Genomic DNA, 24,477 nt, shown 5'->3' with positions numbered 1-24,477 from the left:
AATGGAGATGTGTCCTGTTGTGGATACTTCCACTCCAGAGGTGGTCATTTACACAATAATAAGAAGAAATTAAATACAGCATCTGCAGAGCAGACAGAAAGTGCTCCCCTTGTTCATGTAGGCATGTTAGAGCATGGAAATATAAGAGAAAGCTGCTCAGAGACACTATCAGGCATCATATGGGGCCATGGGTTTTATTTCAGCAGGCAAAAATTTTATTCCCACCTCCACATTGGCTTGGACACATTCAAGTTTCTGTGCCTCTGTGTCTCTCACAGCCTCTTGTGCTTTGGGTAAGCACTTTCTGATCATATGTGCTTGTGCAGTGCTTAGTACCTGGAGCTGGGTCTGTTCACAAGAAATTTCTGAGCCTTTGCAAACTAATTAAGCAATTTGCTTTTGTGGTAAGCCAGCATTTGCCCTGACTTAAACTTAGGTGAAGAAGATGGAAGGTCTGTGTGTGACAAGGCATGTTTTGTTATTTTAGGGTACCTTTTGTCATCTCTTGAGGTTTTCTGCCCCACGGTGTTCCAGCTGGCAGGGGAAAAGGCTAGTAACTTGTTCAGTTGCAATTACTTTTAGGTTTTCTGGTTATTATGGAGATGGATCTGCAGGAAATCTGTCCTGGGGCAGGGCAGCTCCATCATGTCCATGCTGAGACCAGGAATCAGACCACAACAGGAACTGATAGCTGGTGGAAAAAGGCCTCGTTATGAGCAATTCATCTTCCCTTAATACACACATTTTTTCCTTGGGTCATAGGCTTTAGCTTCTTCAGGGAGATTACTTTGAATGGAGATGTAAGAATCATCTGAGACTCAATACCATGTCCCTGCTAAATGCTGTACGTACCAGCTGGGCTGTTCATCTTTGTAATGTAAGATTATTTATCCCACAGGACAGAGTGATCTCAGAATGCAACAGGGTAATATTCATCTGTCCCCGCCAACACAGCACCCTTGAAATAACATCAGGAAGAGCTTATGCTGTTTTGATAGCCTGACTCAGTCCAATGCCATTGCGATGCCTCAAGTGGCTACAGGGCTTTCTGGCTATCTGAACATCGGTTAGGACTGCTAGGATCTGTGCAACACCTTGAAATTTGAGGGAAAAGTTATTGTCAAAGAGGAAAGACAATTCCCTGTTCGGTCTTAGCGTGGAGTGGTGGCCTGACCCTCAAGCAGGAAGTTTTTTGCTTTTCTCCATTGTAGCATCAATTGCGTTCACTGCTTTGGAACTTGGGAGCTTTTGGGATCTGGCCAAGGAGAAACATTCGCAGGATGTTGAAGCCACAGATAAGCAGCAGTGCTGGACTGTGTCTCCTGTCCTGCTTGGGGCATCTCCAGGAGGCTGAGCCCAGTTCCTCCTTCCCTTGCCGCGTCTTTGCGCACGAGTCCATTTGCTTTGGCTTGGGTGTTATCTCATGCTGTCACAGACCTCAGTGAGGAGGAGGGTGATAAGAGGCATGATATCATTGTCCTGACCTTCCCAGCGTGCAGCCTGGGGTGTTATGATTCCTTGGACTTATGTCCTGGTTTCCGAAGGAAGCGGGATAGTGTCAATGTGGTCTGCGTGTGCACGTCCAACCCATCTGTTGCTTGTCCTTCTGTTGACTTCTGAACTCAATGGCCATTTCCAGCCTTGAGTGGAGCTCCCAAAGGTACTAAGTTCCTAAAAACTTTGAGACTTTCACTCCTCTCTTATGAAGAAAACACTACAGCTTGGCCTCAAAGCTGTAGTCTCCCCATTCCTTCTGAGGAAGCCTTGGTTGGAGAATATTCCTTTGGGATGCAAAACCCATTTGTGGGCACAAATATATTGAAAACTTATCTTTGTTGGAGAAGTACATGCCATTGTTATTGGTACCCATTAGATAAGCAGTAAGAAGTATGATTGCAGTGCTGAAACTTTGCAGACTTGTTGGGATTACTGTGCAGGGTATGGATATGCAATGCTTTATTATGCATGAAAGGTCTCAAGAACGTCAGATTTAAGTCCTTGCAGAAGGACAGAAGAAGTCAGGCTAGGCAGAAGGATGCAGAGTCATGGAATATTAATTAAAGAAGAAATTCATTAATGCATCAGAAGCTGGTTGTACTCAGCTGTTCTCTGCCCCATGCTTCCCATGGCTTTGCACAATACAGTTTTACTGTGTGTGAAATCTTGAGAGGACTGGCTTACCTAACCAGGGTTTTATTTAACGAATTCAGGTCTTTGTCCCACAAAGTTATCTTGTCTCCCTTACACACATCACCTTCTTCAATGTACACACACATATTTCTTACAATTTCAGAAACAGACAATTTTCACTAAGGAAATACCAGAAAAGAGACTGCTTCCACATCTCTCCTTTGAGCAAATGTACCCAATGACACCACAATCATCTTATTTTTTTTCACTCGTCCACTCCCTCCATCCACTGACCAGAAGGCTCCTGCTCTCCGGATCATTACTTTTCCTTCTGAGCATGTGTCAAAGTGGCAAAGGGCTGAAGAAAAGCTAATGTTGTGTCTCAATTTAAAAAGGATAAATGCAGAGCTTGGCTAATTATGGCAGCCTGACCTTGATCACAGCGGAATAATGGAACAGCTGAGAAGGGCTCTATTAATAAAGAATTAAAGGAGGGTAAAATCATTAACATTGATCAGCAGAGATGTGTGGACTGGTTTCTGAGGCAAACTTGTCCTAGGTCGGGATCCAGCTCTTGGCAGCCCTGGGTCACTTCCCAGCACTGCCTGCATGGCCTGGGGGTGCCACTTTGCTCCCCACCAAGGGACTGAGCCATGAGCCACATGAGGAGGTCAAACATCTTCATTTATCTTCTTTTTTTTCGAGCTCCCACCCTTTGCTGACCAGCATCAGTCATCACCCACTGACCTTCACACTGCTGAAACCAGGGACCTAGGAGGCTGTGGCAGCTGGGCTAATGCCCTGCTGGTGATCTGATCGTGTCCCGTGCTCCAGCAGTGATGGCTGTACACTAATCTTTGCGAGCCACCATCGAGCTACATAGTACTAGAGAGGGCAGAGCTTAAACAGGACCACATCTCCTCCACCTTTTCCCAGAATCTCTTGCAATATCTGTCAAAAGAAAGCTTTTTTTTTGATCCTGAGTGCATGGAAGGCTCTAAACTAGAAAGTAACCACCAGAAGTGACAGCGATGCAAGGACTCAATTACTCCTTTGTTGTCTCTGCAGATGTTTACACTTCCCATAAATCCTGTTGCTTTCTCCTCATCAGCTGCCTTTAAAGTTCTGAGCATTTTCTCCGCGTATTATTACTTTTGCTGTGCCAATAAGTAAGTACGCCATCAATCAGGCTAACAGCATTGTAAACTTAGGAAGTGAAGATAAAATATATGGTGCATTAAAAAATTCTTTGACCGGGTGAGCTTTTTGTAGCCGGTTTGATTGCTGCTGGTGCTGATGTAAATTTGGGGGAAGTATATCCAGAAATTTATGAAGCTTGGAAGCCTGCCTGTGAAGCATTGACCTGAATCCACTTTATAACCTAATAATGTTCCCCAGCACTGTTTGTGTAAATTTTAAATATAATTTTACGATGCTAAGAATTAGTGGTGTAATAATGTAAACACAGCGCGGACTGTAACTCACCCCTTCGCCTCCCGCGCCGGGGAACGCCGGGCTCGTGGCTGCTTTGTTCTCCAAATTATCCCAGACCTGGGAGGTTGTGTCAGAGTTTAAAAGTGATTCACAAAGGACCCAGTTTGTCACCCACGGAGCCCGAAGCTCCCCGTGGCAGAGATGGAGATGCTAAACAAGGGGGTGATGCTGCTCGGGTGCTGTCTCAGCCCCGAACCAGGGTGCGAGAGAGAAGTTCAGGCAACATGTTCCAGGCAGTCCCTGCTGCCTCTCATCTTACTGTTTTCCTGCTTTTTATCCAGGGGAAATCTGATTCCTCTAAAGTCAATGATTTTTTTTTTAAAAAAAAAAAAGTCTTTTTTTGTTTGCTTGCTTTCATTATTTACTCCTTCTTTCCCTTACTTTTCTTTCTCTTTCCCTGTGGTTATGTTGTTGTTGGCGGTGGTTTTTGTTTTCTTTCTTAAAGTGATTTGTAATCTTATCCAAAAAACAGGACATCCAGAGTCTGTGGTCTAGATATCTTTGTGAAGAACCAATCCCTGTCTCAAATCTTACCTTCTTGGCTTGGTTACAGTACAGAGTGGGAGGGTGAGAAAGCCACAGTTCACTGCAGCTTAGCAGAGCAGATGGACAAAAAAAACATTAAAAAGTATTTTATTTACATAATATATGAGTAAATAACAATCTGAGTATCATTACTTGTGGGATCCAGAAGGGCTTGAGTGTGGAAGAAACAGTCCCCACTTAGATGTACTTTGTGCTCATGTTCCTTCTGGGCAAGATGGCTTAGACAAGCGCAGAGAAGGCCATTGAACAAAGGATATGTAAAGGAATCTTTTAAAAACAAAATAACTACAACAAAAAAAGAAGAAGTTGTGGCTGCCCCATCCCTGGCAGTGCCCAAGGCCAGGCTGGATGTGGCTGGGGGCAGCCTGGGCTGGTGGGAGGTGTCTGTGCCCATGGCAGGGGTTGGGATGAGATGGGCTTTGAGGTCCCTTCCAACCCAAACCAGTCTGAGATTCTGTGATTTTCTGACAGCAGGAAGAAAGGGGAGCTAGGTGCATTGAGACTAACAGTGAAGGAATTGGTGTCTGTGTCTGGTTCTGAATGAAGAGAATACTCTCCTGGGAAAAGAAGGATGAAAAACGCCTGCCAGGAGTTGGTTGTCTTGCCAAACACACCTACAAAGCAGGCAGAAATAGATCAGCTCCAGTTTTCTTCCCCATAAGGTGGAGATCCTGTCAATGCTGCCAGGGATCCCAAGGGAGCAGCACGAAGGGAAAGTATGAAAGCTTCCCTCATGTGAATGTTCTGGGTGACAAGGGGTGCACAGGGAAGGATAAATGAACTGGGACCCCAGTATTAGACTGCTAGTAGGTGGGAGGGTCATTGTGTTTAAAACTCAGAGCTGATTTACCTATTTCCATGTAGGATGCCTGCCATTCAAAGTAAATCTAACCCATTTTCCTTTGGAAAATGGAAAAAGCTTTGGTGAGACCTGGGCTCGTGGTCCTGGCCATAAATAATGTCAGAGTGTGGAACTGCACAGAATAAGGTTAGGAGAAACCCCGTGCAATATCACCACACCATGAAAGACTCCTACACGCTTTGTACCTGGGAGAGGAAGATAACTCAGGGTTTCTGGTCAGTCTCCAGCTTGGCCTGGAAAACAGCAGGACAAAATCCCCAAGAAATCATAACTCTGTATGTGTGGAGCACCATAAAGGGAGCAAAGCAATTAGCTCAGGGCTAAGACCACATAGCCTCGGAGAGGTTTCATCCCCCCTTTTAGCAGACTCCTCAGGATGGCACTCGCTGGGGACTCGGGGCAGTGATGAGAGCCATAACACATATATGAGAGAAGAGGAGAGAAGGGGGCTCTCGTGTTACTGAGACTTCATTATTTCTGCAGGCTGCAGCAAAACACATTTGCAGGCACTCTACGAGGAGTTATAAATAAGGAAAATTAAACTACCATCGACCCAATGAGCACAGCCCATTTCATGTGGTGTTTTTGCTACAAAAGCTCTCTGACTTGAAAGCTGGCAAAATTTGGTGATTTGAGGTGTGCATTGCTGCTGATACGAGTAATTGGCAAGGGTGGAGGATATTATTTTAAAGGGGCTGACTCATTTGGAAGCATTTAAGGGATATAATGAAAATATGTACACAAAATGGATCGACCAGAGTCTGCTTTCAAATAAGTTGCTCTGGTACAGATAAAACTGGATTTTAGCTCCTCTGGAATCTGAACCAGCTCCCCTTAAAGTCAAGGGTAAGGTTTGATTTATTATATCCCAAAGACAAAAGGGATGGGATTGTGCTCTTCCTTGGTCCAGTTGTTATCAGTGTGTGTTTTGGCTTCCCCTACAACATGCCAAAAGTGCTCTTCTAGCCTGGGTGATGCACATCACAGAGGAAGGGTAAAGAGAAAATACCCAGAATTTTTAAGGACCCTCCTGCTTGGGTCCTGGTGCGGAATCTGCTCTGAGCAGGTTTTGTACTCTCAAATAACCTCAAAAACATAATCCTGAGCAAGCACCGAAAGCTGGATAGGGCTTGACATAGGCTACAAAATGAGTGCTGTGGTTGAATTTGAACCCAGAGCCTAGCCCAAGCTCTTCAGTTTTCCGTGGCACATCACGCAAGGAAATTGCCTTCCCCCACCTCCCCGCCCCCCCGTTTCAATTAGAAAGAACATTAGGTCAATCAGATAAAGCCACATTGGGAGGATTTCCTCTTTATGGCTCTTGCCTCTTCAATTATCTATAATGAACTTCCTCGCAGCCCTGCAAAGCTTTTTATATGCAAACGAATCCTGTTTTGGGGCTGCCACAATCGCGGCTTGTTAATGAACTTGAAACAAGTGTTATCGAAAAGGTTACAGCACCAGTGGTGCTTGGGGGGGGGGGACGGGATAAAGCTGGGCAAGACCAGCCTGCAGGTACCGTCGTGGGCTATCTTCAACCCCCATCCTCCGGCCCCCTTCAGAGGCTTTGCTGTTTGACAGACATCAAGCAAAATGCCCACTCTTGGGAAAAGGCTGCTCGGCAGCAGATAGGGCTTTGCCACCCCTCTGTCCCGACGATGCACTGCCAACGCATCTCTTCCTCAACCGGGGGAAGAAAATAATAAAGATGATGGTGCCAAGGTCTGTTCTTGTGCCAGAAGAGAGAGAGGGAGCTGATTTCGAGGCCCCAGGACATGTGAGGTAGGGAAGCCTGTGCAGGGGAAGAATCTGGGGGGTGCTGAAGCTATGCAGTCCCAAAAGGTATTTATGCGTGGCATCCTCTGGAGGGATAACAACTGGACTCTCTCATTCATTTTAATATAGCCTAGACCACTGGGGCAGTGTTTCCCCTCCTTCCTAGGTTTTATAGGGCTAAATCACACGGGGTTAGATTATTTCTCACTTCTCCATGCTGAGTAGCTACTCAACCCTGCGGCTAACCCTAACACCGGTGTTCCTTGGTAGGGCAAAAGCATTGAACAGAAAAAGGGGAAAGACTTTTTGCACCATCAAGCCTTGCCTTCCTGCTAAGACAAACATTTCTGCACCAGTTCAGCTATTGCATTTCAGCATTACTATTTCCCTGGGTATAATTCATCTTGGGATAGGACAACAGAAAGACGAGGGAGTGTTGGAACGAGCTGTAGCTCTTCGAGGACGTCTGGGGGTCCAGCACCCTCAAGCCTCTTTCCCCACTGGCTCTGTCTTTAGCATAATGGAGCATAAGGCACCTTCCACTGCTCATACACTCGACTTCTTGGGGCTTCCTCAGGTGTGTCTGGTTGCTGAAGTGCTTGTACAGCACCAGGACCCCAGGAAAAACAGCATAGCAGTGGTAGAGCTCATCACTGCAATGCAGTAGTGCGTGGGCATGCCACCTCTGATCCACATACAGGTTAACGTGATAGTCCATTTAGCCTCAGACCATGATAGCACATATTAAAGAAGATCTTGTGTCAGGTTAACATCATCAGATAACCAGACCCAGGGTGGTTCGCCTCCATCCAGCTCCAGTGACTGTGTGCTTGGCTGTCTTGGTTCTGGTGTTAACCTGGGCCATGCTAATTGAACTCCATCAGCATTTAGCAATTTCTTACACCCTCAGCATCACCCTGTAAGCACAGATGAGAAATCAGGTTGCCACAGAGGGCTCTTTCATCTGGCATCCCCCCTGGCACAGACAGACAGACACCGAGGAAGGCTTCAGGACTTCACTGCAGCTGCATGTTGGGTGGATGCTGGATTTTCCTCCTGCCTCTGGCCATGGGCTGGCTGACACCCACAGTGTCATGACTGATGGCTCTTGTAATTCTGTCCCTGGCTGGTGTAACTGCAGATGTTACACGTCGAATCCATTTCTTTATCTTCCTAAGCTATTTGCTTCGGTGAGATGTTTCCACCATCTGCTCTAACAAGCTCCCAGGCTCTCATAAGCCATCAATTCCACTTGCCTTATTCTCCAGCCCTGGATCTGTTGTTTTCCTTCTCTTGTCCCTCACCCACAACTTCAGGTAAAGCTTTCACCTCTTCAGGTTATTTCCCTGTCTCTGTTTGTACCAGTTGAACCTGGCCAGGGATTCTCTTCAAGGAATTGCTGTAACATTGAGCAGGACAGGCTGAAATGGTATTGCTCTCTGTTCTGGATAAGGTGGCTGTGCCATCATGATCCAGTAGTGTTTTCTAGAAGGAAAGCAGTGTGCCAAACAGTGAAGAGAAGAAAAACAGTGGACAGGTCTTCTCTTGACATTCAGGAGTTGGAAAGACTTTAAAAAAGGGACAGTCGGGCTCTTACAGGTGACCAAGATGGCATGGGTGGTACACATGGCATGCTTATGTTTGTAGCCTGGTGTAGTGGCTGTGTATTTTATATCAAGCTGCCTTGGATTAGCGAGGCAAACACTGTACTATTTTCCTAAATTGTTGATAACTTCCTAGCATACGCGGATTTCACAGCTTGCAGTTGTCTGATTGCACCATGAAGAAGCAGTGCTCTGCTGCTCTAACTAAAGCTGTGAAAATTCACCTGACTTTGAACAAAGCTTTCTGCATTGCCCATTTAGGTGCCCACACCCAAATTATGCACCACACCTTGCTAGATTAACCAACATCCACTTAGTATTTTTCAAAAATGTTTGCAAGCCCTTCCTGGAGATCTCCACACAGTATGCAAAAGTTGTTTCTTGAGATCTGAATCCATCTCCAATAAATATTCTGCCCCTTTCTAAGCCAAACCAAACTCTCTTTTTAGCAGCCCATGCTCTGTGGCTTACAATATGTCTTGCTGCAGCCGTGCCTTTTGCACAATGGTGCATTGATTGCTGGGGAGGCAAGGAATTATGCTCGGATTTGGCTTTATTCACTTCTTGGGTCATGGCATCATAACCAGGCTCAGACCCTGGGGGTTAATGGAGCAGGTAGGAAGAGGCACCAGAGGACCTCTTTGAGTCCTGAAGGTCAAGGGACTGCATGCGGTGCAAAAAAAAGGAGGTGGGAAATGATGGCTTGTAAAAGCAATCCTTACTCACCTATTTATCTGAGCCTCCTCAGCAATGCCCCATGAATCCCCTTGTACCAAGCAGAGTCCCAGGGAGACACAAAGGCTTTGCAGAGCATCAAGTGAGAAGTTTGAGGAGCATCAGAGGATGGGGAAACTCATGAGCTGACTTGTTATGTTGCCTCCTCTCTCCCCAGGACTGTCCCCAGCTGCTGCAGGCGGAGAAGATCCTGGTGCCAGTGGAGGTGATCAAGCCCATCACCCTGAAGGCCAAGAACCTGCCCCAGCCACAATCTGGCCAGCGAGGCTACGAATGCATCCTGAACATCCAGGGCAACGAGCAGCGGGTGCCTGCCTTGAGGTTCAACAGCTCCAGCGTGCAGTGCCAGAACACATCGGTGAGCAAACCTCACTGCCCTCAGCACCCCTGGGAGAGCTGCAGGGACCAGGGAGGACCACGAGTGCCTACAGCACTGTCCTGATGGGATCTAGTGCTGTGCTGCAGCCCTTTTTACTTTATTGTATACCTGATTTCAGCTATAGTCAGGGTTGGTAGCTTGCAAACTGCCCCTTTTGCTCTTTAGGTCTGGGTTGTGTTACCAAAAAGCCTTGGGTCCCAGCATTTGGCCATGCTGGAGCACCTTAGCCATGACCCACAGACATTATTTTCCAGTTAAAATGTCCGTATCCTCACAGTGCCACATCCTTGTTTGCATCTAAAAGGGTTTCCAAAGGGACTAATGTTCCTGTCAGCACTGAGAATTAAATTTATTATGTGGGGGAATTAGCGAAGGGACACAAACAGCATATAAACAGTCTGACAAATGCCAGCAATGGGTCCGAGGAAGGCTGAGATGCTAAAAGCTTGAGACAAGCCTTCCCCAGGCTCTGTTTCGTCGCTCTGCCCTCCTCACACCTCTGTTTCCCCACCTGCAGGACCGGTGACACCAATCCCAGGGAGCCCCTGTGAGGCTTTGGGGCAGGAGCCGTGCAGATAGGTGGTGGTGGTCACCTAGCACAGCTCCTCTGGAGGTTTCTCCATGAAATTTGTGTCTCCCAGACATGCATTTGAGTCATTCGCATTGCTGTTATGAGATGATTTATTAGTCAAAGAGCTAATTACAGGCTTTAGCCACTTCACTGCAGCTCTGCCACTCCATGCCGGGCAGGGCTTGTTAAAACCCATCACAACATATTCTGCTGCATTAAGCAGCGTGTTGAAGATTACAGGCAGTTCACACGTTTCATGATCTGTCGGAAAAAAAGACAAGAAAACACACACACACAAAACTTTCCCAATGGCACTGTCATATTTATTCTTTTCCTTCCCTCCCTCCCTCCTGATTTTCATTACTGGTTAGTGGCCTGTGAGCATCCAGATTCAAGATTTCACAGAAAAAAAGGGGTTGAGAAATTAAGAAAGCATTACACTATCTTAAAAACGAATTTCTTTTGCAAAGTGAAAGCCTGGGGCTGGAGGAATGTTTTATGCACCTGAGCAGAGTCTACATGTCTATCCAAAGCATCTTAGCAGGGAGGAGCGCAGCCGCCTTTCAGAGTCACAAATTATCTGGCAGAAACAAGCACCAGCATGGGGCATCTCAGGGTAATTTTAAACACAGTTGGGCTGAATGGGGGACTGACTGCCTCAGCAGCCTTGGAGAGTCTCTCTTAGCCCCCTGGTTTGTGTTACTCAATAACTGAGCCTGATTTTAAGGGGTAATGGTGACTGTTCTCATGTTACCTGCATGCTTCAAGAAGAGGTTGTACCTACGACCAACGAAGTGGGCTTCAATGAATCCCCAGGTGTATTTGCTCATGGGATGCCTGAGTGCTGTGACAACACTTGATCTTAACATTTAATTTGATGTCATGATATTGCAGGCTACTCCTGAGCTGCTCACGGTGGCAGGGCACTCCATAACCTTGCAGGGTCTGTATCACGCCTGCCCCACATTTGGTGGTGGCTCAGGTGGGCTTCTGGCATCTCCATGAGGAGAGGATTATTTTGGAATAAACTCTACTCCTTCCTCTTCTGCATCCTACCTCTTCCTTTTCTTCTCCTTTCTTCTTTTCTATTTTTTTTTCCTCTCTTTTCTTCTCTTTTCTTCTCTCTTCTTTTAAAGGCACTTTGGCTCTCTGATTTGAGGCTATTTTTTTTCCCCTATGAGAAATGTTATTTCATTGTTGCTCTGAATTTACCAGACGCTAAGAGAAAGAGATGTGCAAGGGAGAGCCAGACAAAAGAAAGAAACATTCACGCAGATACGAAAAAAAAAAAAAAAAAAAGGAACAGAGATGCCCAGGCTCTGAGCAGGTGGCAGAGGACACAGACAATGGGAAAGGAGTGCTGTAGGTATGTCTCCATCATGATTATTTCCTTTCCTGCCAAAATTAGCATTCCGTCTGGAGCCACCGCGATACAATGAGCCCCTGCTCCGAGGGTCACCTGGCTTTAGGAACAGCTGTATGAGCTTGTTTGCAAATTGAATCAGCCCCCTTCAGCCGAGCTTTTTTATTCAGCAGAGTAGCTGGATGAGGCACTGAGCGTAGCACCTGCATTGCAGGCTTGGAGAAGGTCCAAAGAAGGGTGGGAGGATGTGTTGTGATGGTGTGTCCCTGAAGGGATGCTATCCTGCCAGCAGATCTTTCTGTTGGCGATGCATGCTAGACTAAGCAATCATTCTTGGCTTGTTTTCCAACGTAAGCCTCCAGTTCTGTCCCCTCCCATCCTACAGGAGGCACCGAGGAGCTCAAATCCAGCTCCTGCAGAACACCTTCTGCAAAATGCAGGAGTTTTCCTGCTTTTACCCAGGATAGGAGCAGGAAAAAAGAAGCTTTAACTCTTGCTCCTGGCAGCCTGGTCCCTCAGGATCTACACCAGGGGAAGCCGAGATGAGAACCAGGTCCATCCATCTTAGGCAGGCACTTTGCTAAGTGGCTCCAAGTTCAATTAAGAGATGTTTTAAGGACACCCAGGTGGGGCCAGCCTATCTGATGGCCTGTCAGTAATGTCATATTCAGCACTGATGGTGCCTAGGTGCTTGGTCCAGTCAATAGCCAGCTCCGTCTCTCTCCCTGTCTTTCCAGGAGATATTTCATTTGATAACAGCAATAAGTCACTGCAGGCAGCACGCTTCGGGACAATTATTGTTCTTGTCAAGTGGTTTGAGCCTCTCAGCTCTGGGCTTTGTCCTCTATCACACCACCCAAGGCACACAATTATCACTCAGAGAGACCCTGCCTGCCATTCCTTATTGCACTTATGATAGCTCTGCCGACAGTCTGGACACGGAGTGATGGGAGGAAATGAAAAGGAGGAGAGCTAAGGAGGCATATAAATAAGTAAGTAAAAACGTCAGCAGAAATGGCTGGAACAGATCTATTAGGGCAGGGAGCAATCTCCCCAGTGGGAAGCACTGGGAGACCCAGCACTTGCAGTCAGCCCAACAGGGTCAGCAAACTTCAGCAAAAAAAGAAGAGGAAAATGGGTGAGCGATGCCCTGCCTCACCATGCCACGATCACTGCCATCACCAGCTTCAAAGACCTAAGCACACATTTTGCTTTATGTCAGCCTGACCCAGTGCCTGGTCTTGGCACGTGCAGGCAGCACGCGCTGATTTCCAGCAGTGAAATCCCTGCTGAGAATTTGCCCCGAAGCCCTTCGCGGGTCCGTGTGCTGCGAGACCCGGGGTGGAACAGCTCAAAGCACTGGGTGAGAGAGGAATAGGAAAAGCAAACACGTTGTATTTGTCACGTTATTGCACTTGAGCAAGAGATCTCAGAAGCACTTGACTCTGTGGCGCGGCTCGCAGGGAGGGAGGGAGAAAACAAAAACAAAAACAGGGCTGGGAAAAAAAAAAAGAGCAACTATTCCCAAACATGATGGGAAAACACACTTACAGGAGGCCAAAGGCAGATGAGCCCAGGGCTGAGTCATGCATACGCCTCTCAATTATTGCTAAATTATTAAATTAATTTATCTACATTATTAAATTATTTTATCTATGTTCAAATATCGCAGAGGGACCCCAGTCGTGATGTGGGCTCTTTTTTTGTGGGTGATAACACAGACCCAGAGGTTCAGTCCCAGCTCTAGTAAGCAAAGAGTTCAAGGTGATGGCTTTGAGCAAGAAGGTTTCTGCCTCCTGTTTATGGCCGGAAAATTGATGCAAAGAGGGATTAAATGCTTTGCACAGGGTCACGCAAGGAACTGGTGGCAGAGCCAGATACAGGAATCAGTCCCCAGGCCCAAGCTCTAATCACAGAAGCAGTCTTTGTGCTGTCAAGGAAAACTAACGCTAAAATAAAACCAAAAAGCTGTTTGTCTACAAATGTTTCCATGCTATTGGACATGTTGGAGGTACATCACGTAACCACGCTTGGTTTATTGTCCTAAGCGTGCCCAGGACAAACCTCCAAAGGTCTTTGTGCTGCACAGCATCTCAGGAGGATGTACCGAGAGGTCATATCCCTCTGCTTCTGCACAAACCACAAGGCTCAGAGGTCTGCAAAGCTGAGTTCCTCTAATTCAGGGTGCTTGTAGTCACTAACAGGATGCCCAGAGGAGCCAGGAACGTGCAGATTACTGAAAAATAAACCATCTTGCTGCTCAGTCAGCTAATGTTTGCGTTGCTCCTACAAAACTGAGAGCTGTGATTTTTCTGCAGCCACGATCTCAGCCTGAGGACAGGGAACTTGGTGGTGAAAACCTCCAGGAGACAAACAGACACCCTGTTTACGGTGGCTTGTGCACAATATGTTAAACCGCTAACAGCGCGGCGAAAGGGCCGAGCGGTGCCACGGGCTCAGCCCCTGTTGTAAGGCTATCTGATACTAGCAAAGAGTTTAAGAGACAAAGAGCCTGGTGCTCGAGAGTTCAAAACACAATGTGCTGTTCCTGTGAATTACAGCAGCTCCTTCTAGCAGCTTTTTGGCATTTCCTGATGGGAGCCAGCCTGCCTTTCTGGGAGGGCAGCCTCTCTTTCTCAGTTAGGGCCTCTAAATTGCCTGTAATTTTCTGCTTTGATTTGATATGCATGGTGGGAATCCAGATTTCGCAGACTTCGGGGTCAGATTTATGTCTTTTGTGCAATTTTTGCCTGTGCTGGAGAAAGTTGTGCACGGCAACACGTACATACAAGCCTTAGTGGTATGAACGCTCGTAGCAGGAGTGCCCAGGAAGCTCTGCTGTGCGTCCTGCAGATCGATGCCTCGGCCCTTTTCTCTCCTCTGAAACATATTTCCATCTTATTGTTACAGCCGAGCAAATCCTTTTCAAAGACTCCTCTCGAGTTCAGCGGGCTTTGAACAGAGACCACAATGAGTTAGCAGCTCCTGTGGTCTGAGCAGGACGGAGCATCTACTCCCTGTTACTTTGCAAATTGCTCTGTTTTGCTGCCGTGCAGCCCACGAGCTGTCTGAGCAGACCAGGCAAGGCAGAGAGAGCGTCTTCCTTCCAGCCCTCAGCTGGTTTCATCCCTGGAGCTCTTCCGCGGGGATCTCGTTGCTTATTCCCTCACATCCGTTTCCAGTTCTGGATCAGTTCTACCGAGTTAACAGCCCTAACGCGTGTTTGCCCCCAGTGCCACAGGCAGATAAGATGTAAAATCCCAGCTGGGCTCCTGCTGTTGGCACTGGGATTCTCAGTGGGATGAAAGGCTCGGGGGGACTCCAGCTGCCTGTCCCTTGGCAGCCCTGCCTAGGCTCTGCTAACAGATAAATCCCAGTACACACAGATGAGGATCTTCCGAGGCAGAAATTAATGCTTTCTCATGCACCTACGGATTCAACTTGCGACTTAAGGTTGACCAGCCATTCTGCACACACGCTCCTTCCCATTTCCAATCAACGTTTGCCAAGTGCCATGCAAAGCAGGTGTTAGCAAAGCTCCTGACTGGCAGAAGATTAATTATTCTTTACTTTTCAGTCGCTCTCCTTCCCACTCCAGCCTCCCCATCCTTGCTCCTCGCTCCGAAAAGCTGTGAAAAGTCGGCCTTGTGAGTCCAAGTGGCTCCGCATCATCTTGCATCTTGCTGGCAGTGACACCGAGGAGTGTCATAAAAATGCTAATACTGGATGAGGCTGGCGGGCACAGCCCTATCACGCAGGACTCGGATAACCCGCGGCAGCTCTTTACTTCCATGGTAACCACAAAGCTCATGCCCATAAATACCCTACAACTAGATCATAATCACAGGGGCCTGTGGATTACCGGCTAATTGTGTTTAGTTTGTCCAAACAGAAATTACCGTGCGACTAGCACTCACTCCGCTGTAATGGACAGAAATCACCATATATGATTTGCTCTGCAATTATATGGCAATTAGTGGATACAGGAAAACCTGCCTCCGAAGGTTCAGAGGTTTGACATCTCTGTGGAAAACCATGCTGAGACCTTAGTGACGGGGATTTTTTGTGGTCCCTAGGACATATCCAGGAAAACCAGACAGTTTATTGAACTGTATTTAGTCTCATAGTGGGGAACACACTTCTTTATTTAGGAGAGGGAGTTTGTCCTGCTGTAGATCCCAGTTCTGTGGGATATTCCTGATCTCAAGATAGTAAATTCTTACAAGTACTGGGGTCGGTAGCAGTGTCTCTTCCCTTTGTGCCTTGTTCCCATTCTGTCCTTTAAGCAACCATCGCTGTGATGCATCCTCTCCTCTCCCTCGTAGGAGGCTTTTTGCCTTTGGGTGAAGTGCTGGGTGGAAGCTGCTGGTGGAGGCAAGCAGTGGGGTCTGACGGGCAACCAAGTGAACTCTGTGTGAACTGACTTAGGATAAACCGAAATCTGGCTGAAAAAAAACACACCAAGTACCACGTGTCTGAGAGTTCACCAAGTGGGGGGCTGGAAACAGCCCCCAGAGACCAGCTTCCATTTCCTTCATTAAGGCCAGAACCGTGTACCTTGACTGTGCCTGACAAGTATTTGTTTAAGTCTGTCTAACTCTCTCAAAAGATTTCTAAGCTTTTCTTAATTCATATTTGCTGGAAACTGGATACCCTCTACACCAGCTGAAGCTTTTCTGGTTCTGAACAGGGAAAAATAATTGCCTCCTGGGGCTTATGTGTGTAAGAAACTCTGTCTAGTGCATCCCCAAATGAGATTTGCTTGTTTTTTTGGCAGCAATATGGCACTGTTGATTCACAATCTGCTTGCGATCTCCAGCAGTCCCCAGACCATTTTCTGCAGCACTGGCCAGTCACTCCAATTTCATATTTGTTTGCATCGATTTCTCCTACCGAAGACTACTCGCTGCTTGCCTGTGCTGAATTTCACTTTGTTGACTTTGGCCCCGTTCTACAAATTGTCAAGTTTGTTTTGAATTCCTAACCCTGCCTTTGGATGTTCTTCCACTTTCTCCCTGAACAGAGTCATTCACCAAAACTGTTAGCACGGTCTGCAGTCTGTCAACCAAGTCAGCATTGGAAATACTGAATAATGCCAGACCCAGAGCAAATCTCCGTTTGAAACACCCTCCCAGCCCAACAATGAATTATTTGATTTGGGACCATTTTTGGCAGCCCGTTCATATACCTTATGGTTGATTCTTTTAGATCATATTTCCCTAGCTTGTTTATGGGAATCTCCTGCAGGACAGTAGCAAATACTCTACTGAAATCTAGATAAATCACATCTGCTGCCTCCCCTTTATCCACAAAGCCATTAAGCCTGTCAAAAAAGGAAATTAGATGGGGCTGACACAATTTGTTCTTGACAAATCTATGCTGGCTGATTTTTATCACCTTATCATCTTGCAGGTGCTTATAAATTGATTGTTTAATAATTTGATGTACTTTCTTTCTGGGAAGTCAAGTTAGCCTGACAGGTCTATAATTACACAGAACCTCCATTTTCCCCCTTTTTAAGGCATTTCCAAGTTACTCTCATTCCTTGCTTTCTAAGACCTCACTCAGCACCCAAGAGCTCTTCAAACTAACACTCGTGTAGATAACCTTAGCTACAAACCCAGCACCTACAGAGTACACAGCAGAGGTATATTTTGATGGCACATCCACAGTGCCTTAGAGGTGCACCCAAGAGTTGGCAAAATATTCCGCAGAGCTGCGATAGAAGGTACTTTGCCAACCCTATAATGTGCAGATATGCTGAAATCACAGAATATTCACCTAATAGATAGATAAGACTTATGGGCTGTTGAGATGGACACGGCTTGCTCCATTGAGAACCACAACTTTGAGAGCTTCCCGTGGCCTTCTTGGAGGTAACAACAGGTAGGGAGATAGGTGACAGCTCCATTTCTCTTGTTCACAGCTTGTGGTATCAATTCTTGCCCACCCCAGGACCCTTCCCAACCTTTGGGCATGAAGTGAGGCTGCCTTTGTTGTCTTTTTTTTTTACCTTTTGCTCTCCCACTTCTAGTATTCGTACGAAGGGATGGAGATTAACAGCCTGCCAGTGGAGCTGACGGTTGTGTGGAACGGGAATTTCAACATCGACAACCCAGCACAGAACAAAGGTAAAAAGAATTATTTCAACTTGTCCTTGGAAGCAGTAACCTTAGCAACGGGCCTCATCGCTCCCTACGCTTAACAAAGCCGCCACCATCTCCTCGTGCTGTCTGGTGCAGACTTGTTCTCTGCACCCTGCAAATTACCAATTTTTATTATTTTCTTTTGTGCTTTTCCCCTGGAGAAGTACAACTCTCCCTCCCACTTGCATGGCTTTCCCCTTCATCACCTTCTCTTTCCGCTTCTCCCCACTTTTTTTGTATCTTGTGTCTTTGCCCCTCCTTCTCGTGCTTTCTCCCCCTCTTTTATTTCCCCTGCAATGATGCCCTTTGAGTTAACACGCCAGGAGATCAGGCACTCTCTGCTTAGAGGTGATGTGGTAATGAACAGGGCAAGGGCGAGAGGGAGGAGAAAGGCTGCAGACTCGCCAGGGGGAAAAGGCTGAACAAAGCAAAACCGCAATGGCAAAGGACCCAGACCCACCTCCTGCCCAGAGCCCAGCTCTATTTAATTACCATGGATGGCACGGGGTTGATGTGTCTCTCACAGAGGGTCATTGCCTCTCCAACCCAGAGACAGGTATTTTAGCTGGAGATGGAGGGTCCAGCCATATCCTCTTCTTCTTGTCCTTCACCCTCAGCCACCTGGAGCTGTTTGCATCAGGCTCCCTCTCCGCTCAGCCTCTTACAGCTCAGACCTTCAGTCTTTCCTCCTCACACCACCACCCCTCAGAAGTTTCTCCCTCCCTCACTTCACCTTCCCTTTTTCTTGGACACTCCCCACTATTTGTCCCACTCCCTATCAGGAGTTTCCCTGCTCTTCTCACACCATCTCGCATCCATCCTTGAGCTGAGCTGACTCCTCTCCCTGCTGCATGACCCTTTTCCATCAAAGGGATAGTCTGGATTATACCATCATGTTTTGGGGCAGCAAGGCAACAGCCACATGCATGTGGAAGCCCCACATGGGCATAGAGCTTTATTGACTAGCACAAAAGTTGTGGTTAAAAGCAGAATTTTTGACAGCGCTACAAAGGAGCAAACTTTCTTCTATGGAAAATCAAGAGGGAGAGGCAGAGGCAGGATTAGATCCAATGTCTTTGTCAGTGAAGTTGCAAGATGATCATTCACCACTTTTATAGCCAGCATCACATAAGCTGGGCTGGTGGGCTGAAAGGCTGAACTCACCCAAAAATTGTGAGCAGATCAGCTCAAAAAAATTGAGGGAAAGTAACAGGAAAATAAGAAAGCACCAGCATCCCAGGAGGCCTGCAGCACATGGTGATTGACAGATGTTTTGAAAACTTTTCTTGCAACCAGCCTGGAGAAATAAAAAGTTTTTTTTTTCCTTGCCTTCACCAATACCTGCTGATTTTTGGGAGAGCAGGGTGCAGGTATGGAGAGCTAAAGCTTTTCAGCACACATATCCAAAGCCTTCGAGCTTTTGAACTGTGCATAATAATAACCACAGACTTTAGTCACTTACTGACATGGCAAAACAGAAGTACAAAGGGAAAATCCCCCATTTTACAACGAAAATTACCAACACCCACACAAATACACAGATAAGCTGGCCTGAAAGCCTCAGTTCTGCCATCTTCAGCCTCGGGGAGGAGACTTTTGCTATCAGCCCCCTGTGCAACTCAGGCCTCAGTTTACACATCTGTAAAATAAGGATAAATAGCAGGATCTTATGTCATAGAACTGCAAAAATGTTAAGCTTTATTTGGGAAAAAAAAAAAAAAAAAAAAGCTTTGACTGCCTCTAATCACTTATTAGCAGCCCGAGACGGAGCTAAGCACTAATCTTTACTGTCTGTATTAGAGGAGGATCAACTTAGTACTTCAAAGTGTAAAACAGCCTGAATTTTTGGAGCAGAAGAAAGGGGAAAAGCTGATTGAGAATTCCTGGATTCAGCCTCATCCCAGACCATTGTGGTTTTTATTATTCTCTCTTGCGATTTATGTTAAGGGAGAAACCTGAGTGACTGTGAACCTTGCCAATGAGTGGTGGGTAAGGTGTTCCAGGAAAATTCCCTGGTGTGAAGTTTAGGTTATGGGTAGAGCAGGTTTAGGAAAGCATTTGAAGATGGAAAGCTGAGGCTGAGACTGGTGGTAGGGTCACATATTCTAAGAAAAAGGATGGGTCCAAGGCCACATCACTGCCCAAGCCCTTTTCTTCCCAACCTCCTGCTTGCAGCCCATCGCCTTACTGAGGGCAGTACCCCTTCTGCTTTCACCTCCCAAAAACATCTTGCATGGGGGATGAACTCTGACAAGCACAGTTTATTTCACTGAGGATGTAAGCATTTTATCCTCCGTTATTTACCCCCTTGGAGAAGTCCCACCCTGCCTGTGAGACGAGCATCCCAAAATGCCTTCCCCCCTCTCACCTCACTACACCCCCCGACATCCCACCACTCACCCATCTTGTCTGCATCTCTGAGGTCCTCTCCCTTTTCCTATCCCCACAGTTCACCTGTACAAGTGTGGGGCCATGCGTGACAGCTGTGGCTTGTGCCTGAAAGCCGACCCGGACTTCGAGTGTGGCTGGTGTGAGGGGCAGAACCAGTGCACGCTGAAGCAGCACTGCCCGGCCCAGGAGAGCCAGTGGCTGGAGTTGTCCAGCACCAAGGGCAAATGCACCAACCCCAAGATCACAGATGTAAGTCACGGATCTACAAGAAGCCTGTGTGTCCCATCTCATACCCTTGCCTCGGTTTATTTTCCTGATTTGGCTTTGGGGAAGGTCAGTGCTGGGTAACCCAAAGCCTGCAAGCTGCCCATGCAGGGCTGGCAGATAGCACATGAGGCCTTTGGGAGGCCTGGCCCTTCTGGAGGTGAGGCAAGACACCTGGGGGCATCTCAAATCGACTACTTGGGAGTTATCAAATGAAGGCTGAAAGCGCCTCTCTGGCCAGACTGGTCGAGAGGAGAAGCTGAGGTATCCCAGAGTGTTTGGAGCTTTGCTGACAGGAGGCTGAGGAAGACGGCAGGGTGTAGTTCGTGCCTCCTGGCAGCAGGATGCAGACAGCATCACTGTGCAGGAGAAAAAAAAAAAAAAAAAAGACTCTACTAACTCCAGCAGAGTAACTCTTTTCTGTTTGCTTGGCTGACTTTGCAAGGTGAAAGACAGCCTTGTTGATCAATCAAAGCCCTGTGCAATTGTCAACCTTCCCTTCCAAAGGCTCAAGGAGAAGGCAGGCTCTGGCCAGGTCTAAGGGAAATTTGGAAATCACCTATTAAGTGATAAAGGGAGAGTGAGGGCAAGGCTGGGTAGACCTTGCAAGGTAACAAGGTCCCTGAGAAGGTTTCCTGTTGACTGTGCTGACTGGGCCAAAGGAAGAGTTAGGGGCAAGGTGCAAAGGGGAGATAAGAGAATAAAAAGGTGATAGAAAGAGGAAACAAAGGAAGGTAGAGACAGCAAGGGGGGGAAACTGGGGCTTCAGCCTAAAGTGATTTTATCTGCTCTTAGGATGCCTCTGCCATCATGATGGACAGCATTTGCAAGGTCACAGGCATGCAGATTGACATATCTGAGCAATGATAATGGGAAGTACACCCTTACCAGCTGCCCCTTGCCATAAGCATTTCCCAGTCACCGTAGTTTAATTAACACGAGTAAACTTTCCAAGTGGATAAGGCTTTATTTGCAACTGAGGACAGCAAGGAAGAAAATGAGACAGAGAAGAGAAAGAACAATGAGGAAAATCTGGCCTCCATGGCGCCTCTGCTTTAATATAAAATAATAAATGGGTTATTTTCCTAGAAACTAAGAGAAGTTTTTTCAATTGTATTTAATTAAGAATCAAAGGATGTGGGTGTTATGGCCCTAAATAGTGTCCATGGATGGAGGTTTTGTGTGAGCAAAGTCTGGGTAGGATCTGTTTTTCCTAGATGCCATTGAAAGGAGCGCCTCTTATTTTGTTTCTGTCCATCTTCCTGCAGTCTGTCACTCTTCAAAGTACCCAGTGAGTTGGATTGCCAAAGCGCCGTACTAATTATGGTGTTTCCAAGGTGGAGATCCCCACCACACCTGCATTTGTCTGCAGCTGGTCTTTCTGAACCCACCCAAAGCTGTGAAGCCAAGCCCAGAGACAGCCAGAATGAACAGCTACTTTGAAAGTTCACTTTTGAGGCCTTGCGAATTATAGGGAGCTGAGGGGAAACCTTTTCTGAATCTTTTCCAATTCTCAAACCTTGGGAAAGGTTCAGAATTGTTATAGAGATTCACAGATTTTAATACTGGGGAGGTGTCAGATGGCCAACCAAAGCTGAAGTCCAAACCACAAGGGCTTGACCTTGCAGTAATGTGCTGCTCTGAAGGTCCATCCATATTTCTCCACCATGCTTTGAACCCAAACCCTGTACCTACGGTCTCTTTACAAAGTGAAAACCACTCATTCTCCGTGTTACAGCTCCAGAAGGGATACACTTCTAATTCTGCTGGCATTTCCTCCAGCAGCTCCCAAAGCTCGCACAGATCATTGCAATATTCACTCATGAAATATTCCAACTGTCTGGTGAGATCGTAAGTAGCTCTTGGAAAGTCTTTTTTTCTGAGCCATTAGCATGGAAGTAATCTCGAGTGACTGGATATATATTGCAGCTAATGGCACGTCTGGAGCGGTTGGTAAGAGCAAGTGTAGTCTGGCCAGGAGCCAGGGAAATATCCGTGGAGGCGAGGGAGGAGAAATAACACGTGTCCTCACACTTGCACAGGCACACACACACACGCATGCACCCCAGCACACAGCTTCCCACAACCTGCACTTATTTCCTGGCTCCTGCATTTATATTGCCACTCAGTGAAATTAAAGGACTTAGGGGCTCTCTCAGCCATGAAAACCTTCCGTCGGAGTGACAAGCCGTGGCATTAGGCTGATGCTAGCAGAGGGCGTAAATTGTGATGCGGCGTCATAGCTCTGGGTCTCGGAGAGAAAGCTGAGGCTCCCTGGCAGCTTTCGTATCCCTGGCTGCGTTCCCCTCTGCAAAACTGACAGGTCTCATTCCAGATTTTTGCACCTGTGATAGGAACAGGCTCTTTCTCCCTCGCTGTGAAAACAGTGCAGTAGCACCTTCTTCTTGTTGTAGGCATCTGTGGGAGTGAAGTGAGCTGGGGTTAAAAGTCTCCCGTACACTCCTGGGAGAATCCCAAGTCCACCCGTTTTTAAGGAAATATGTGGGCTTTGCAGCTTCAAAAATTATTAAAAAAAAAAATAATGCATTGTTTAATTGGGGATTTTCAGGGGTGTTGTGCTAACTTCGATCTAGGAAGTTTCCTGTTGACACTTTTTGATTCATCGCATTTTTTTTAAATTCCCATGGAAGGAGGATCATAATGTTTCCGCTGAGTTTCTGTGACTTTTGTCTCAAACTCACCCCTCGTTCTACAAAATAAAGGACTTCTTCTAGCAAGATGTTCCTTTTTACACTACACATCCTTTTATTCTTTGTAATGACATTAGTTATACCATCAAAAAAATCCTCTCTTGACATGCTGTGGGATACATTCCACATACTAGCAAGTGCTTTCAAGGATAGGTGAGCCCTAATTAGCCACAGACCTACCTTACTAGACACCTACCTTACTGGAACAAGTAAAAACTACTTGATAGCAAGTTTAATAACCACAAAAAGATATCAAAACATTTCATGGGGAACTGAGTTATTTTCTAAAAAAAAAGAGTCTAATACATAGGGAAATAAAATAAAACCTTGAAATTGTGATTTAACTTTCTCTTTTCACTTTTAGTACATCTTAGGATGGTTTTGTATGATATGATGCGGTCTGCACCATTATCTAGGTATTATCTAGCCTTTCATCATCATTCATATAAAGTGTTGTGTTTTATCAGAAGGGGATTAACTGATGTCTGCGAAATAAATATTTCAAATATAAAACTTTGCTTGAATAGATACCTATTAAAGATTCAAAATAAAAATATTTTGGAATTGCCATTTTTGAGAAATAGCTCAAGTTTTCATTGCTGAGTCCCCAGCTGAGACAATCGGTATTAGTTTATCCTCGAATAGAAATTCCATTTTTATTCTTTTTTTTTTTTTTTTTAAGATATGTTCCTCATTTTCTGGATGATAACCACAAATGCCTCTCTTTTTCTGTTTCTTTTTATCCATCTTCTGCTTGTCTATCATCATCACAGGCCACACAAAGGTGAAACCTTCAGCCAACCCAAATAAATCTCATCTGTCTGTTTTATGAATGTTGTGATATTTTCTTTTCAGGCTTAAGCAGTATCCCTCAGCATCTCTAGTTTGGATGAAAAGCAAAGATTTTGATGAATTTCGCTTTATGCTAATGCTTCCTTTCATGGTTTCCTACCCAGACCATTGCAGAGGACTTGTAGTGCAGAAGTTGTGTCAACACCAGACAAACCTAGAGGATCCAGCCCTTGTCATCATCTATGCTATTAAATTGTTGACATCTGTAGGCTCTCTGTATAGTCAAAGCAAAGACATAGTCGTATGGGAGGTGGTTTTTGGTACCTAATATTAAATACCCTAGAATAAAGTATCCTCTAGAGGTTCCAGGGCCTGTCTCCATTTATTAAAGGTGGACTTGGCAGGACACAGGAACAGGCTGCCTGCAGAAGCTGTGGCTGCCCCATCCCTGGAAGGTTCAAGGCCAGGTTGGATGGGGCTTTGGGTGACCTGATTTAGTGGGAGGAGGATTGGAATTAGATGGGTTTTAAGGTCCCTTCCAACCCAAACCATTCAATGTTTCTGTGATTCTACAGCCTAAAAATTAGCCTCTCGGTCAAAATTAGGCTAACTGTGGTGCCAGACTCTGGGCTGGGAAGTGGTCAAGGGCAGTCCTGCTCATGCCAATGCCTCGGCTTTGCCTGCCAGTCACACTGCTAGGCAAAGGTCTAGCT

At 46.3% G+C, this 24,477-nt stretch overlaps 1 protein-coding gene across 4 annotated transcripts in view; it reads left to right on the top strand.

Moving 5' to 3' along the window:
* PLXNA4 (plexin A4) overlaps positions 1-24,477 on the top strand; it is a 407,281-nt gene that overhangs the window by 310,873 nt on the left and 71,931 nt on the right. For all 4 annotated transcript variants that reach the window (XM_084518707.1, XM_084518708.1, XM_084518710.1 and 1 more), the window contains 3 exons: positions 9,305-9,505; positions 17,495-17,591; positions 20,056-20,246. In XM_084518707.1, coding sequence (XP_084374833.1) covers positions 9,305-9,505; positions 17,495-17,591; positions 20,056-20,246 — 489 coding nt within the window. The remainder of the gene's footprint in view (positions 1-9,304; positions 9,506-17,494; positions 17,592-20,055; positions 20,247-24,477) is intronic.

The sequence above is a fragment of the Aythya ferina genome (genome assembly GCF_964211825.1).
Source record: "Aythya ferina genome assembly, chromosome: 1".
NCBI lineage: Eukaryota > Metazoa > Chordata > Aves > Anseriformes > Anatidae > Aythya > Aythya ferina.
This window is presented reverse-complemented; position numbering and strand designations above follow the sequence as displayed.